This window comes from Podarcis gaigeae (genome assembly GCF_964106915.1).
Source record: "Podarcis gaigeae genome assembly, chromosome: 3".
Classification (NCBI taxonomy): Eukaryota; Metazoa; Chordata; class Lepidosauria; order Squamata; family Lacertidae; genus Podarcis; species Podarcis gaigeae.
The window spans coordinates 71759964-71778243 of NC_139680.1; the positions used below are offsets into that span (position 1 = coordinate 71759964).

At 44.7% G+C, this 18280-nt stretch overlaps 1 protein-coding gene across 10 annotated transcripts in view; it reads right to left on the reverse strand.

Annotated features, from left to right (window-relative positions):
• The window catches only part of PDE10A (phosphodiesterase 10A), a 188043-nt gene extending 170709 nt beyond the window's left edge, over positions 1-17334 (reverse strand). For 5 of the 10 annotated variants that reach the window (XM_083732274.1, XM_083732271.1, XM_083732289.1 and 2 more), the window contains exon 1: positions 16760-17334. Coding sequence is in view for 5 of the 10 variants with exons in the window: in XM_083732286.1 (XP_083588412.1) it covers positions 15411-15501 (91 nt within the window). In the remaining 5 variants the exon portion in view is untranslated. Of the gene's footprint in view, positions 1-15410; positions 15620-16759 lie in introns of those variants that run through there. The other 5 variants (XM_083732286.1, XM_083732269.1, XM_083732288.1 and 2 more) reach the window with 3 other exon arrangements.
• Positions 17335-18280: the final 946 nt, after the last annotated feature.

Consider the following 18280-nt stretch of genomic DNA (forward strand, 5'->3'; position numbering starts at 1 on the left):
TGCTCTCACTTCCAGTTCTCCTTCCTTAGCCTATTGCTTGAGGAAAGAACATTTGAGAAAAGCAAGGATGAAGGAATACTGATGGGTTGTTTTATATGAAAACAAACAAGGGCTGGATCTATACACATAAAAAAAAGTTACTGAAAAATGCATTATAAAGCTCTTAATGGAAAATCTCAATGGTGACAGATGACAGCTCTACAGCGCCATCTGGTGACGGATATTTATAACACAGTTATAACAATATAATTTGCAAGTGCAGCTGAGTCCAAGGACCAATAACAGAAATGGATGCAACACAAAGCCAGCACCACAAAGCTAACACAATACTTTTCTAAACTCCCTTCTTGCCATACTCAAACTTTTTAAAAACTGCCACTTCCCCTGTGTCACCTCCACTTGCTCTACTCAAATGTCTACCATTGTTTAAAATAATTTCCCCCCTCTCAGCAGTGGCGTAGCGTGGGTTGTCAGCACCCGGGGCAAGGCAAGTAATTTGTGCCCCCTAACCCATGGATTTCGCCCCCTAACCCTAACCCCCAGGTGTTGCACCCGGTGCGGCCGGTCCCCCCCTGCACCCCCCACGCTACGCCACTGCCCCTCAGTGACTCTCCAACCAGTTTACACAAACTTTCCCCACCATTTAAAACAGCCACCTTTTTTCTCCTTTCAGTGTTTTTCCCTTTAATGTATTCAAGCTTCTCTTCCATTTCTTCTGCCTGAAACCCCAGTAAGCCACTGCCAGCTAGATGGGTGAGTGGCTTGACATTGTATAAGACAGCTTCATGTATTCCTAAGGGCTGTCATGGTACTCTTCAAAGTTTACTGCTATAGCACTACTGGTATTTGAGAAAATATTGTATCTCTAACAGCTATTTCAGGTCTGGACTCTATTAAAAGCTAGTTTAAGCCTATGTTTTCCTGTAAAAAGGTAAAGGACCCCTGACAGTTAAGTCCAGTTGCGAACGACTCTGGGGTTGCGGCGTTCATCTTGCTTTACTGGCTGAGGGAGCTCAGATCATGTGGCCAGCATGACTAAGCCGCTTATGGCGAAACCAGAGCAGCACACGGAAACGCCATTTACCTTCCCGCTGAAGCAGTACCTACTTATCTACTTCCACTTGACATGCTTTCAAACTGCTAGGTTGGCAGGAGCAGGGATCAAACAACAGGAGCTCACCCTGTCGGGGGATTTGAACTGCCGACCTTCTGATCGGCAAGCCCTAGGCTCTGTGGTTTAACCCACAGCGCCACCCGTGTCCAGTGTTTTCCTGTACTCCCACCTAAATTCCTCTATACCACTCGGAACCTGCCAATCCCATATTATGCAGAGGTATTGCATTCTGTTTCCTTCTCTGTTTCACCTACTGTTTTGCAAGGCAAGAACAGATGGGAATGAATCAGTGGGCAGCTACAGTTGCCAGCACTGCAGTCTCCTACATATGACATGCTATGAATCCAGTCATTATTTAGTTAAGCAAGCCAACTTGTTCTGTAGTTGAGAAAAACAATTCCCTAATTAATATTTCCTTCTTGCTTGGGTGGTTAAAACAAGAAGGTCAAATTATCAGACATAGGAGGTTTTTCACATGTGCTCCAAAACACTGAAGAAAGAGAAGCGTGTGCTGCGATGTTCTATGGAAGCAATATGAATGGGGATGCAGAACCACATAGTATAGCACACTGCTCTTTATTTCAAAGAGTTGATTGAACAGAATGTACCATATTTTTCACTCTATAAGACGCACCAGACCACAAGACGCACCTAGTTTTTGGAGGAGGAAAACAAGAAAAAAAATATTCTGAATCTCAGAAGCCAGAACAGCAAGAGGGATCGCTGCGCAGTGCAAGCAGCAATCCCTCTTGCTGTTCTGGCTTCTGGGATAGCTGCACTGCCTGCATTCGCTCCATAAGACACACACACATTTCCCCTTACTTTTTAGGAGGGAAAAGGTGAGTCTTATAGAGCAAAAAATACGGTAACTGTTGAAAAGCAAGAGCAAATGTTGGTATGGTAAACCTGTTGACAACTGTTAACGACTGCAATTAGTCCTACAGGAAAAAGCAAGGGATGGTCTGCAGGTGACCAAAAATAGCTTTAGCATATGTAATGAGACAATGAGACAACAGGTTTACCATATCCATTGAGTCAATCACCCATCTCCTACCACCCTTCAGGAAAAAAACCCATCCCACTCTCCCACTATATATAAGGGTCTGGTGACTTCTGTTTCACTGTATCTGAAGTAGTGTGCATGCACACGAAAGCTTATACCCAAAACAAATTACTTGGTCTCTAAGGTGCTACTGGACATTTTTTTAATTTTTTAATTTATTTCGATTGTCAGATCAACACGGCTACCTACCTGGTCTACAGAGGCATTCTGATCTAGCCTAGAAAATCTTGTGTTGCACTCTACCGTAAAAAGATTTAAGGTCACTTGGGTCTGGTACTTTCATGTTCCACTTATCTATTTCCTGCCCAGGAGGTGAGACAGGGATAAGCCATTTATTTTTGGTAAATTTGGTTTGTCTGCTTCATTTTGACAAAATCTGAAACTCCACTAGGAGTCTCCACTAAGGGGAATACAGATTTGCTGAAAACTTGGATGAGCTAATTTACGGAGATAGATGCAAATTTAGAAATAATTGCTATAATTTAAGCACATTACATGACGTGGGACGCGGGTGGCGCTGTGGGTAAAACCTCAGCGCCTAGGACTTGCCGATCATCAGGTCAGCGGTTCGAATCCCCACGGTGGGGTGAGCTCCCGTTGCTCGGTCCCAACACCTGCCAACCTAGCAGTTCGAAAACACCCCCGGGTGCAAGTAGATAAATAGGGACCGCTTACTAGTGGGAAGGTAAACAGCGTTTCTGTGTGCTGCGCTCACTCGCCAAATGCAGCTTGTCATGCTGGCCATGTGACCCAGAAGTGTCTTCAGACAGCGCTGGCCCCCGGCCTCTTAAGCGAGATGGGCGTGCAACCCCAGAGTCGGACACGACTGGCCCGTACGGGCAGGGGTACCTTTACCTTTTACATGACTTACCATCAAGGGGAAACTGGACAGCCTGCTTAGTTCACTGTCCAGCTGCTAACAGCTGATGGGAAACTTCAAGGCACCTCCTTCTTTCCCTACTTAGGATCCTTTATCTTGTAATCAGGCTTGGGCCTGGCCAGCCCTTCAAACAGAGGATTGTCACCAATAAATTAGGACACATGGCCACCACCAGTTCCTGCCTGTACTAAATTGAACGTTTGCAATCCAAAGAACTAGAGTCAAACACTTGGGAGGTCACAAGTTCTTCTAGTCATGCCACAGGAGGTGACAAATTTACTTTCCCCTCCTTAACTCAGTCATTTTCTTATTGCATTCCACCTTTTTATTCAAGGAGCTCAAGTTGCCTTACATGGTTCTCTCCATCATTTAATCCCCACAACAACCCTGTGCCTCAGGGAACTTCATGGTCAAATGGGGGTTTTCACATCACACTGGCTCATGAGCAAGTAGGGTGGACACGTCCAGTCCAAGCCAAGTTTAAACCTTCTTACTAGTGAATGGGGAAGGGAGGGCCATAGCTCAGTGGCAGAGCATCTGCCCTGCATGCAGCAGGCTCCAGGTAGGCTTGGGAGTGATGCCTGCCTAAAATCTTGAAGAGCTGCTATCATTCAGTGCAGACAGTGCTGAGCTAGGTGGCCCCAGCCAGTTCCCTATGTTCCTAACCCTATGCACAAATGGAATTATTTTTAAATATATATAATTTGAGTATAAGTGCAAACCTTCTCCCAAATAAAATCAAGAATAATTATATCCTGTAAAAGAGCTTTAATTTCAGTTTCACTGAATCTTACAACATCTTTATTTGCCTTTGGTCCAGAGTGAATGTTTTCCTAGCCAAATTTGTCTGATTGAGCCAAATTTGAGATTGACAGCAGTGTCCTGAAATTCAGCCAAAATAAGCCAAAATCCATAAAAGTTTTTTTTTGGGGGGGGGGGAGTTCTAGGTGTGAACTTACATTTGGTGAATGTCTGCTGAACTTTAGACAAGACTTTACAGAAAGTTTTATGTTTTGTTTCAGAACAAGCAGTGATGTTCCTCTAGGGAGATTTTGGATTTTATGGAAATTCTGCCATGCCAGCCCTGCTGTGATGCACATAAATACCTTGACTTCTTGGGAAGAAATATCCTAACAGGCTCACACTTCGTGATACTCATATTGTGGGGTGCCATACAACTTCCATACAGGGAGCAGATTAAAAAGCAAGCAGGTATACCAAGGGGGAGGAAAATGCTTACTTTTCAAGTGAAAATCTAATATGTACCCTCTGTTTATATCCTGAAGTCTAAACATTTCACATACTTAGATGTTCCCCACCTCACACTCCTTCAGAGCTGGCTTTATACATGGCCAGTCCTACCTCTATGCAAAGTGAAGTAGCTGCCTCAGGCAGCTGATTTTGGATGTCACAAAAGAGCAGCAAACTACTAATTCTTTGGTTTGATGTATTATTATTGTATATATATATTTAGTCTCAGTGAGGGTTAGAGGAACTTCTGGATATATTGTCTCAGATGCTGACTCAAGCTGACTAGTATTGGGTACTATGTACCTGGGATCCCAAAAATTGCCAGCACGTCCAGCAGCTGCCATTTGCATTTATTTATTTTTGAAACATGAACATGCATGTTAAATGCAAAAACAGATTTAGTGTTACACATGGTTGGACCCTTAGCATGTCAGATGATGGGACCACAATTCAAGATAGGATGACTGACAGCTAAGATAGGAAAAGTGACACTAATATCTGATTACAAAGTTTCAGAAAGAACAGTTCCACATTCAGCTCCTCTTGTCAATTAATACATAAGTACAACTACAATGTTTTCAGAAAACTTCCTCTACTGCTGGAATGCCTTACCTTATGTATCCCTGTCACTTTGAACTTCAAGAGAGACACTCCTAGCAGTGCTGTATGCTCCTGAGGTTTGTCTTAAATCCTCTGAGACCAGGGCCATTAATGTGGCAGCACATGCCTTTTAGAACGTGTATCTAATGAACATCCATCAGGCACCTACAGTATTGCCATTTAGACACCCACCTAAAACTCACCTGTTATCATTACAGTATTACTAATAATAAACAATTTATAGAAATGCCAAAACAGGCTTCTAGGTGGTTTTACAAGTATAAAAGGCAAGCATTCAACAAAAATGCCCATAATTAAAATACGGAATAAAACAATCCTATGGAAAAAAAACACAGCAATTTTGAAGGACCGAGGTAGCGAGATCAAAGGAATGCCTGTGAAAACCGATGCATCTTCAAAGCCAACAGAATGACAATACAGATGAGACCTCTTGTATTTCAGTAGGGAATGCATTTAACACCAGGGCCACCAGTGAAAAATCCCACCTCCATAACCATTAGGCTGTGGCAACTGACAAGACTAACCAGATTTCGTTGGTTGATTTTAACACCCTTACCAGGCATTGGAGGAGAAGTCAGCCTTTCAGGGAACCTGGTCCACAGCTGCTCATCTAGCCTTGCCCTGAGAGCTGATCCAGGCATGTTGATGTCTTAATTTGATCTACAGATTTGTCCTGTATTCATTTGTTTTACGGATGCAATTTAATTGTTGATTTTATGCTGTTTGTCACCATGACATTTTTTCTTAATATTGGTGGTGTAGACATTTTTGCAGACAAAATAAATAAACCAAAAGCCAAGGTACAGCAATACGTCAATAATGTTCTTGTCCCTAATCCCAGCCAGCAGTCATCATGCTTTGCTTTGCTTTGCTGGGTATTTCTCAGGGTCTTAATTCTGAGCCCCACGTTGGCCAAAAAGATTCCTGCATTTCAAGGGGTTGGACTGAAGACCCTCGTGGTCCTTCCAGCTCTACAATTCTATGATTCTCTGAGTTCTTCGTTATCCTTGTTTTCTCAAGATAGTTTTTCTAGAGCAGTCTAGAAAAAAATAGTTCTGAGCATAAAAAAAAAAAATTCTGACATTTACACCTCACCTTTCTTCCAAGGAGCTCCAGGTGGCATACGTTGTTTACCCCCCCCCCCCATGTTCTCTCCACAGCAATTCTATGAGGCAAATTAGGCTGAGCAATAGCGACTGACCCAAGGTCAACCCGTAAGCTTCCTGGCTGACCAGCGATTTGAACTCTTATCTCCCACTACTCTAACCACTACACCACACTCACTATGCCTTGTAGTTTGACAAAACCTTATACAAAATCCAGGGGCAAACAAAAACAGTTAAAAGGAAGGCTCAGAACCTAATTACAGGCATTTTAAAAGAAAAATTAAGACTAACATTCTAATACCATATTTTCGCTCTATAGGACGCACTTTTTCCCCTCCAAAAATTAAGGGAAAATATGCGTGCGTCCTATGGAGCGAATGCGGGCTCCTTGGCTTCAGCGATAGCAACGCAAAGCCTCCGAAGCGTAGAGAGAGCGCTCCCTCCACGCTCCGGAGGCTATGCGTTGCTATTGCTGAAGCCTTTGGAACACAGCGGGACCTTTGGAGCACAGCGGGACCTCGTGCTGTGCTCCAAAGGCTTCAGGTGGCTATCCCTGAAGCCTTTGGAGCGCAGTGGGAACTCGCGCTGCACTCCAAAGGCTTTGGGTCAGCAAAAGAAACCCGAAGCCTTTGGAGTGCAGCGCAAGTTCCCACTGCACTCTAAAGGCTTCAGGTGGCTATCCCTGAAGCAGAGAGGGAGAGCTGCGCAGCGCCCCTTCAGCGAAGCGGGAGGAGAAATGGAAGGGGCTCCATTTCTCCTGCCGCTTCGCTGAAGGGGCGCTGAGCAGAGAGGAGGAGAATTGTTTTTTTCTTGTTCTCCCCCTCTAAAACAAGGTGCGTCCTATGGTCGGGTGCGTCCTATAGAGCAAAAAATACGGTAAGTACTTATGAGATAGCAATATTTGCAATCACAGCTCAGTACCATTAGAGCTAAATTTTACCTGAACTATTTTGTTCACCTAAACCTGTAATCCTCAGCCTTTTCAGAACCCAGATCCATCCTTAGCCATGTACATTTATGGCGGTAGTGCTGCTGTTGTGAGCCACTTTAGATCAGGTTGCGGCCTGCTAGCGGTCCAGGCCAACTGGTTGAAGACCAAATTCCATTTCATAAATCAAATCCCATTTCCCAAGCCTACAAAGTAATACATACCCTCCAACATTTCTCTGATGAAAATAGGGATGTCCTATTCCATAACAACAACAACAACAACAACAACGATTATTATTATTTTTTATACCCCACCCATCTCTGGGCAACTTCCAAACATAACGAAACATTAAACATTTTTTAAAACCTTCCCTACACAGGACTGCCTTCAGATGTCTTCTAAAAGTTGTATAGTTACTTCTCTCCTTGGCTCAGGAGACACCTAACTCCATACACTCCAACATTTCTCTAATGAAACTAGGGACATCCTAAGGAAAAGTGGGACATTCTGGAATCAAATCAGGAACCAGGGCAGCTTCTGTAAATCTGGGACTGTCCCTGGAAAATAGGGACACTTGGAGGTCTGGTAACCCTGAATTTGTAAATGTGTCAAAAGCAATGCCAGCAAGAAGTTACCAAACAATTTGACTGTGTGTCAGAAAACAGTTTACAGTTTATGAAAACAGAGCACACAAAAATGATGATCTCAATATACTTTCAGAAGCAACAGACAGTAGGGGATGAGTAGCTCAATGTTGGACCTTAAGCACATTTTATATTCAAAGTTATAACAACCTCAGTTTAGGCACATTTCATTATTTTCCAAAAAAGTGAAGTGGCAAAACTGTAAGCGCTACTCCTGTTTACACGTTAGTATTATCTGTGCTTGTGTCTTATTCAACAGTTGCTAGGTTTGCCTCTCAGTGACTCAGCTCCTTTCCTCAGAATGAATTGGAACGAGGAAGAAGTCAAATAAGGTAAGTCTCGGACAAAATGTGATATAATTCCTGTTATGAAGAACTTAAAAGCAATTTGTGGGAAAGGTAGTGGGCACTGTAGACAGAGATTTAAGAGAAACAAAACACAGAAGTGTTCCAAAGACTCATTCTGTAGTTTATTCAGATTATAGGCTCACTCTGCTTGAATTCACCTTAGTGAATACAATTCAATGAAGAGCCCTCACAGCCTGTTTATTAATACAGTTAAAAAGAAAGATGTGCCCCATGTACTAAGCCCTGAAATGGCTTGGAGACTACATAAAACAACAAAATCAACACTATGTTAAAAGCAACAATCTGAATCCATTGCAGAATTGTAAAGTCAAGGAGAGCAACCCATTCTCTTTCTTCAGTGACCTAAAGGTTTTTTAGAGAATAAAGACCTTGGCCTAAAGATGTGAAGAGGTTTAGCCCAGGAGTTGGGGTGCAATAAACAGAATGCCTGCCTCAATTCTTGCATCTAGCACCTCGGGGATAATATTTTCATTGTCCCACCACCAGAAACCTTCCTGGTGAGGGTGCCCTACTTGGAGTATTCCCTCCGCACAGATGTATGACTGGCAACAACGTTGCTGACATTCCAACGCCAGCTTAAAACCTCTATTTTCCCAAGCATTCATGGGATACTCTTTTGCTGCTGTTAATTGGTTGTACTTTTATGTCAGAAATGTTTATTTTGTGTTTTACCAGTATTTTACCTGCCCTTAACTTGCTGGACTGTTGTCACTGCTTTAAATAAGAATAGCAAAATAATGTCGATAACAGTAGTAATAGTTATATTGGTGAAAGGTGAATTTAAAATGCTACTGATGAAAAGAAAGGCAGGGAGGAGGCAAGGAGGAACACTAAAACTGCTTGGCAACATTTTAGATACTGTATAGGAAGGTGCAGAGGGGGTGGGAATCAAGACCAATGCTTTTTCTGCTACACTACTTTTTCCTATCTTGTATAACATAAGCTCCTCCCTCAAAAAAAAGAGAGAGAAAAGCAGGCTGCTGCATAAAATGTTCGTTCAAAGCTGTATGATTTCTTCCAAACACAGATTTTAGTCTTTTGGTTTATTGGCAATCCAGTGCAAAATTTCTAGACTGCCAAGTCCAAGGCAGCTGATCCCTTACTGCTGAATGTCTTGCCCAGTTCCAAAGCAGACTTGCAAATCTGGCTACTGCACTCTTCCTCTCAATCTATTCCTGGGATCTGATGACAAAGATTGCTTTAAAAATGAGGTTTCTAAGAAAACTCATGTGCCTGAGTCCGGACTGAAAACTACAACCTTAGCCGGTGGAATATAAATTGCTCTTGTTCGTCTAAAAGGCTAGTGATAAACAAAATATTCATAGCTGCATTCACCACTACCACAACATTCAAATATTGTCTGTGTTCTTCATAGTTTTACTTTACCAAGAACAATTGGCACTGTTTTGATAACTTGCAGGATATCACAGAACTCAACCAGCTACTGTTATACATATAAGGCAAACTATTTTGAAAATAAAGGAGAAAGAATCAATGTAAGGATAAGCCTCGTTATAAATAAACATGCTACAAAACCAATAGTTATGTACAGTGCTTTTTTTCCTTAAAAAAATGTTTAGAGGTACTCTCATTTTCCTACTCATATTGAAATACTGCCCCTCAATGAGACCAAACTTAGATTCACAAAATGTTTAGGGGTGTGCGTCCCCCTGCGTCCCACCAGGAAAAAGCACTGGTTATGCTCAGTTAGCCATGGAATATTTTAGTTATTCTGCCCTTTTGTCAACAGGTTAGAACAAACAACTGCAACCTCTCACCACAAGCCAAAAGGCACAGCTGCAGTCACACCATGGGTTGGATCCAGATAAAGGCTGCAACCCTAACCACACTTACCTGGGAGTAAGCTCCACTGAATTTAATAGGACTTGCTTCTGAGCAGGTCACACAGTGAGCTTCATGGCTGAGTGGGGATTTGAAACCTGATCTCCCAGGTCATATTCCAGCACTCTAACCATTACACACTGGCTCTCAACACCACACCAGTATGAAGAGAACATGATTAGTGCCCACGGATAGCCTTACCCTCCATGAATTTGTCTAATCCCTTTTTAAAGCCATACAAGTTTCAGGTTCTCATAATACTTTCCTGTACTACGAGAAAGGGGAGGGAAAAGTCAGGGACAAACTAGATGTGGCATTAAATGCATTTCTGCATTTAACATGCAGTGGTACCTCGGGTTAAGTACTTAATTCGTTCCGGAGGTCCGTTCTTAACCTGAAACTGTTCTTAACCTGAAGCACCACTTTAGCTAATGGAGCCTCCTGCTGCCGCCGTGCCGCCAGAGCCCGATTTCTGTTCTTATCCTGAAGCAAAGTTCTTAACCTGAAGCACTATTTCTGGGTTAGCGGAGTGTGTAACCCGAAGCGTATATAACCTGAAGCGTATGTAACCTGAGGTACCACTGTATTTTGAAAAATGTAGACAGAGCTTCTGGCAGAGGCTGGTGAATAATGCAATCAGAGCTGACTGGACATTGGGGAGAGTACAACGCTTTCTTTCTCTATTGCTAACAAGAAGAAAACCCATTTTCTGAAGCTAGTATTTACTCTGGAGTGGGAATCCCCCAGTGGCATCAAATGAGGGGAGATTTTTTAAAAAACTACCGTAACTAAAAATTGGGGGGGCGGTTTCCTTACAGTGCAAATTGCCACTTCAAAGAAGTGGTTTTTCTATAGACAACAGGAGGCAAGGAAAGCGTTAATCTCCCCTTCCCCTGCTGTGATTCCAGCTGAAGGAGCTCACTTGAGGAGATGGCGCCACTATGCTGATTCCAGGGAAGGGTGGTTTGGTGCAACCACACCAGCAAAGTCAGGCAACATTGCCAGTGCATCTGCACAGCAACAACTAGCCCTCCTGGAAACAGCAACACACCTTCCAGGAAACTAGAGTCCACTAGTGGCTCCAGACTAGCCAAGAAAGCTGTTCCAGATCCCAGTAATAATCAGTCTCCCTCAGCAGCTTCTATTTGCATTTAAAAAAAACTGTGCACACATAGTGCCACATGCACTTCAGCCCTCTGAAGCCCACCGTTATGTGTTAGAGCTTGGTTTATGCCTGCAGCCAGAGACCTCAGACTTTGCTGCATCCTTAACACCATAGGTAGGATGCCCTGCATGGAACAGAGCCAGATGAGGTGCCTAAGTGAATCCCATATACAACATGATCAGCCCAGGAACTGCTCAGCCCTTGGATATCCGGACCTATGTGAATGCTTCCAGAAATTTGGGTGTTAAGGAAGCAACAGCTGCCATCAAACTAAGCTGTCCTGGGAATGCTGTTTATACTCCTCTAGTTAAATTCTACATGGAAATGAGATGCTTTAACCAAAAGCTGCCCTAAAAATATTACGCTAACATTTTTTTAAAATTTATGCTGATCTCCTTAAGACCACAGTAAGGGTTTGTCTGCATCGCGAGAGACGTAAGATGGCTACACTGATTTTTTATTTTAATTTTATTTTTTGCATTCTAGATGTGACACTTTACAGGAGGCTACCTGTCTCTCAAAAGTCTCCAGATGTTTCAGCTGTTTGTGGGTGCTCGGTTGCACCATTTTGCAACAATGCACTGGTTACCAGTTGGGAATAATTTTGGGTGCTGGTAAATACCTTTAAATTCCCAAATGCCTTGGGTCAAGTTTAACTGAAGGACCATAGAAAGGCCAATTTCTGCATCCCAACTAAACAGATGCAAGACTATTTGAGATGTATAACATATTCTGTGTGATTGCACCAAAACTGTGGAAATCTTCAGGAAAACTGTTTGGCTCCTTTTGTCTCTATTCTACCACCTAGTCCACATTGCTTATATTTTGACCATATTATATTTTGCTTGCCTGGTTGAAATTTTAGCAGCTGATCTTGCCACTGGAGTTGTCTAATCTTAATGACAAATAAAAAGCTGATTTTATTGAAATTATTATTATATTATTGTTATTATTTTGCTTTTGTCCTGCTGCAGTAGAGACTACATTCATTTTAAACATTTGCTTCATTTAGCTAATGCCTTCCTGTTCTCATAGATGGCTGATTTCAGACACTACTTTTAATCTCATATTTAAGCTGAAAGAATCATTCATACTTGCAAATATCCAGTAATAAAAAAGCAGTAATATCTGAACATCAGATATTCAGGCGAGTCTCCTTGGATTATTTAGAGCACACAAATCTAACTAGTAATAAGTTATATGTATATAAACTAGTTATGTCATTGAAGTTCATCATAAACAGCGCCTAGTTCAGTATATGAATTTGTCCAGTCCATCATGTTTGGCTTTATTATGAATCAAATCCTGTTCTTCTCCAGCTCAGAACGCTAAGAGAGATTCTGTGTGTGCACCATCAGCATTCAGCAGACCATCGTTCAGTCGTCTGCTTTGTTGCATGTGCAGAAAAGCAGGATTCAGGATGTCAAAATTATACGGCATGGGCTTGTTAATATAATAAAAGGCAAGGAGAGAACTCATTGTGATGTTATGTATGAATTAAGTGCTGTTGGCCAGAGATACTTAAGAACCACACATGTCCTTAGAAAAAGTCAATTTGCTTACTAGCAGATTATACCCTCTATTTACCAAATACTGTAAAGAATTACAACAGCAAAGCTTTGATCAGTTGCTCCAATCTCCAGCCTTCATCTATTCTTTTCCTGTCGTTACATGCAAAGCAGGAAGGTTTTTGCAGTCCCCCTGCATTTTTGCAATTTCTAGAAATCCTAGCAGGGTTAATAAATAATATCACCTGTCTAAATTAAACAAAACTAGGGATATACGTGCCCCACGTAGATTGGAAAATTATGTTGGCAGACTTTCATTGGGTTGAATAATCCCAATGTAATGCATGTTGGAGCCTAGTAAGTATTTTGTCTCTGTAAAACACAAGTGTTTTGTATGTACAGTCGTACCTCGGGTTACAGACGCTTCAGGTTACAGACTCTGCTAACCCAGAAATAGTACCTTGGGTTAAGAACCTTGCTTCAGAATGAGAACAGAAATTGTGTGGCGGCACAGCAGCAGCGGGAAGCCCCATTATCTAAAGTGGTGCCTCAGGTTAAGAACAGTTTCAGGTTAAGAATGGACCTCCGGAACGAATTAAGTTCTTAACCCGAGGTACCACTGTATACAGCAAATCATTTTAGGATAATCCATAGTGGTACTATAAAAGAGAACACACACACACACACACACACACACACACACACACACACACAGATATATTGTGGCATCCTATATACTTCAAATGGTTTCCACAATTACATTTTCACAAAATTAGCAAACAGAATTATTTTTCCTGTCAACTGGGAAGAAAGACTTTTAAATATGCTTATGTAAAAATAAGTGTGGCAAGTCAAGCATTCTAAGTTTAGTTCCATGATTTTACAGTATCAATGAATGTACATGAATCTGCAGTGGATACACATAATATAGGTGCACAAGCATTATCTGCTCTCTGAAATGAGTACTTGTAGTATTCACTGGCACTGAGTGCCATGCAGACACTTGTTTCACCACTGCCCAGCATTAGAGCTGAGCTGACGCATTTGGAGCTTGAATCCTCCAGCCTACAAAGGACCAACAGCCATTGAGGCTTTGAAAAAGATCATCTGGACCATGCTCAATACCTTGGCTGCAATGGAAGTGAGTCGGAAATTAGGTGAGCAGAGCAGAGGCTAGGCGATCACTCGCTAATTAAATATTTGCAAATCTGAGGAAGTATGCTCATCAGTTCTACTTTGTTTCCAAATAAAGGTGTCGTTGCTAACATAATGTACTTTTGTCCGCCATTACATGAGGTTTCTTGACAAGCAGCGGTTTTGAAACCATCACATTTGCACTGCGCCAGTGTTCTCCGTGAGCTTCCATGTTCACTGCAAGCAACCCAGTAGTGTAAATAGCACTTCACTTGCAACCTAGCTTTCAGGTCTCTGTTCAACGAAGGAAGGAAGGTTTTCTGAAAAAATTATTCACTTCCAAGCAACTGAAAAGAAAATAAACTGCATAGAAATATGCACAGAAGGTTTGGGTTTGCCTGCCAGTGACTGGACTTGTTTTCACAGACAAATATTTTAGGATTGGAAAGGATGGCTTTCATTTATTTTGATGCTGAAGGACTCTAATACAGAGGAAGAATGAAAACCTTCCAGAAGCCCCTTCAAAGCAAATGGTGGAACGCCATGACTGCGTCATTGTGAAAATGTTTGCAGAGCACACCAAGAACTGGGCTTGATGCAATGAAGACAGACGAAAACCCACATCATATCACCCCCCAGAAACACATCCATGGTGGAGACTGAATCTCCCAAGTCTTGATCGGCTTTGACGGCATTTTGATCCTCAACATTTTGAGAACAAGGACAACTGACTCCATATTGGATGACATGCATTCCCTCTCTTTCGGCTCCAGTCTCAGGTTTTTCACCTGCCAACAAGGCAAATGCACCGTCTCAATTCTGCCATGGGCAGAAAGACATTTACAGTCCACGGGGGACAATCTCCAGCTTGCTCTTCACAATCATCGCTTGGACCACTGACCCCCCAACACACCCCAATCCCTCCTCTGCATTGTAATGACGAGCCCTTCAAGACTGTGCCTTGGCTTGGAGTGAAACCTAGGCCCCAGAAAAGCAGAATAAGCACCAAAAGAGAAAGAAAACGAGCAGGTGAACTGAAAGAACAAACAACTGCAAAAGTGCATAAGAGATCAAAGGAGGGCAGGGCTGATCGGCTTTCCCACACCAGCTGCTAAAGTGCATGGCAGCTCCCCACACACAAGGGGGGGGGGGGGAATGCAGCAAAGAAAAAACCCACAACTTTCTCTCAAGTGCGATGCAAGTACAATATTTGCAGCAATCGGCATCTTGCAACTAGCACCTTGGCAGAGATGGAGGATTTGCCAAAGGAGGAAGTAAGGAGACCCTTCACCAGTCTTTCCCACAGAGAAATGCACTCTCACTCACCAGCTACCCCCCACTCCCACAACACCGCCAAACATACTGATCTCCATATAATATTTTCCCAATGCTCCAGAGACAGACTGAAAGGAGCACACCATATGCAACTGAAATTAAAGGGCTGGGGAGGGAAGAACGATTGATCAGCCACCCTGCAGCCCCTCCTCCCATCACTTGATCAGCCAATCAATCAATCAATCAATCAATCGTCCCTTTTGTTTCCTCTCCTGCCTTTTCACCTTTCGCTCCCAAAAGTTCAACAGTACCCCGAGACACACAATAGAAGTATATATACAATCACAGAGCCTGGACTAGAGGGAATCTGGCCTAAATTTGACAGTCGCCAGCCCAACTCAAGCAGCTGGTGGGGGATCTGATCGGCTCAAAGATGCATTCCTATGCTGGGATCCCACTCTTAATATTTTCCCCTAGCAGGCGAAGCGGCTTTCCGCCCCCCTCCTACCTTGCTCTTCGCTGTCCCCCAACTGGGTTTTGGGTTCCTCCTCGGGGAGGCCGGATCCTCCACCCTCGGGGGTTTTGCGTTTCTTCGACATCTGGACGGGGCTTGGGAATAGAGTTTCCTTCCCCCCTCGCTCTCTCGCTCTCTCTCCAGGGAGATCGGGAGGGAGAAAGCGAGACACACGCGCGCGTAACACACACCGCCGCGGATGGAAAGGAATCGCTGCTTAAAAAGGGGGAGAGACTTTAGAGTGGCTGGAGAGCAAGGAGGAGGCAGGGTCTAAGTAGAGCAATTCTACAAATCACAAGCCCATCCGCGCAGCCCCACGTCGAAAGAGGGTTGCTTGGTTATGGGATCTGCTCCCCACCCCCTCCGGACCACCATTATTATTATTATTATAGCCTTTTTCGGGAAACTAGTAAGTAGAGGTGCGAAATTCAGAAAGTGGCCAACTGATCATGGAAGGGGGGGTGTTGGAAATTAAGGGACGCTGCGTAACAGTAATAGGGAAGTCCTTCTAAATATATAAATATATAAATATATATATATATATTAGAGACGGGGTGCAGCGCGAAATGTTTCTAAATGAACCTCAATGAAGGTGAGGAGGACTTGCAGAGAGCGAGGAAGAGGAGGAGTTATTAGCCTGAGCCTCACAGAGCTGCAAGGGGCCCGAGTCGCCTGCAGGGGGGGCGCTTTGCTTTGGGAAGCGGCGTGGGGTGCGCGGAGCGCGAGTCCTAGCGGATGAAATTCACGCCAGGGGGCGAAGAGGGACCAGATGATCCTTCCAGCCGGAGGAAGGGGGGCAGTGAGCAGGAAAGCCGGATCGGGCGCAGGGCGCGTGGGAGGAGCCTGCTCGCTCCTCCCAGCTCCGATCCCGGATCCCTTCGGCTTGCTAGCGCCGAAGCACGCTGCCTAGGAGAGAGCCAGTCCCCTCGAAGGAAGTTGCGCCGGACTCTTAAGGAATCGTTGCGGGCAGCCGGCGCTCCGCAGCTGGCCACCAGGAGTTCACGCGCAACTCGACTCTTAAGCACGCGCGCTCCCCGGTTACGGAAGGTGGAATCCCAGCAGTCGGACAGGATCTGCGTCCTGTTCCGCTCTCTCCCCACCACCACCCGCACCTGCCCCAAATGCCTCTGTAACCCTTTCCACTCCAGGCTGCCTCGATGCAAAAAACGCAGGCGCTGCTTTGGCAGAAGCTGCCACACTTTTTCTTTCTCTCTGTCTCTTTCTCCCCAGCCCCCCACCCCGCCAGCCTTTGCGGCTTTTCTACCACCTGCTCTGCCCTCCGAGGTTGCTGCGTTCTCCACGCCGCCTCCCCCCCCCCGCCCCCGCTCTTCACGGACACTTACCCTCCAAAACTACGCAGCGAGCTTGATCTCGGTTGTTTCGCCCTCTGGGGCAAGTTTGAAAGAAAGGGGTTCAGTCCGGAAGGCAAAAGAGAGACGAAATCGGGGAGGACTCGCCACAGAAGTGGCTGGAAGTTAAGGTCCCCCCCCCCACCCCAATTCCCAGCTTTTGCTGGTGCAGACAGTAAGAGCAGCAGGTGCCCCAATGGAACCTGGACGCCCCAAGGAGGGAACCCCGCGCTCGACAAGTCTTGCTTTAAGACATGTTGGCTGCTTGTTTCCCTCTCCATCTGTTGCCCCGAAGCTTCTGCAAAGCCCTTTTGCAAGGCAGCCACCCCCAAATCGACAGAGTTCATGGTTATTCTTTTTCTCCTCGAAGAGAGAGAGAGCGAAAGAACTGGGCTGGCTGATCCCTCTTCGGTCCCTCTGTTAGCGGGCTGCTGGTGCCCAGGAGCTCTAGGCAAAAGACTGCGCGCCTGGCTGGAAGTTGCAGAGTTTTTCTTGAGCGCGAGAAGGGGGCTGAGGGGTTGGCCGCATCTCACGTCCAAGAGGAGGCAATGACGTCTGTAGCTCCATTGCTATAACAGCGCCAAGGCTGCAATTGGCATTTATTGAAATGATAAGGGGCGCTCGGGCGTAAGCAACCTGCACCCTTTCAGCAAGAGACTTGGAAGCCGAGATGATTTGCAGCAGCGCTCACACCCTTCCTAAAACAAACGTAAAACAGTTTGGAAAAGGCTTGGAGTTGGGGGAGCGGGGGGAGAGAGAGAGAGAGAAGGAGGGAGGGATCTCTGCAGTCACCGACGCTTCTGTGGAGCCACAAAAACACACGATTCCTTACGAGAGACCCAAAACCGGCTGAGAACTTGAACCTGATGAGGCCGAAATGAAGAGAGGCTGAAAGTGATCCGACGCCCAGAGCGCCCTTTCTTTCTCTTTCAGGGCTGAGAGATAGGGAGATTTCCCCAATATTAAAATTTAGCCCTTCTATTCCCAAGAGCTCAAGAGACTAGAAATCCAACAGGTGAAGCTTTTCCCCATCAAGGAAGCTGGTCCCTACTGAATCTACGTCACGTAGTTTGCCAGGAGGAACGGCGCAGCAGCGATCCCCAACTCCCCCCACCCCGCGCCCCATATTGTGATCAGCTAAATGAGGGGAAGGGGTGTAAGTAGCTCAGAAGGTCTTGGGTTCGATCCTCGGGTTTGGTTGGGAAGGTCCCCTGCCTGAAATCCCGGTGAGTCACTTGCCAGGCAGTGTGGGCAATAGTAATCTAGATGGGCCAAGGATCTGACTAGGTATATGGCAGCTTTCTTTGTTATAAGGAGCCATTTCTGGCTACCAATGGCCCCGTTTCTGGCTATGGATCTGCTGCTGCAGCATGGTGAGAAGGAACGTGGCGAAGCTTCACAGGTGTGTGACGCAGGTGGAGACGCTTCCGTTACTCTGTGTCAGCGTACGTGTATGTGCACTTTAAAAGGCATCGCAATTCTAAATCCACATCCCTGGACGCACTGCAGAAATAA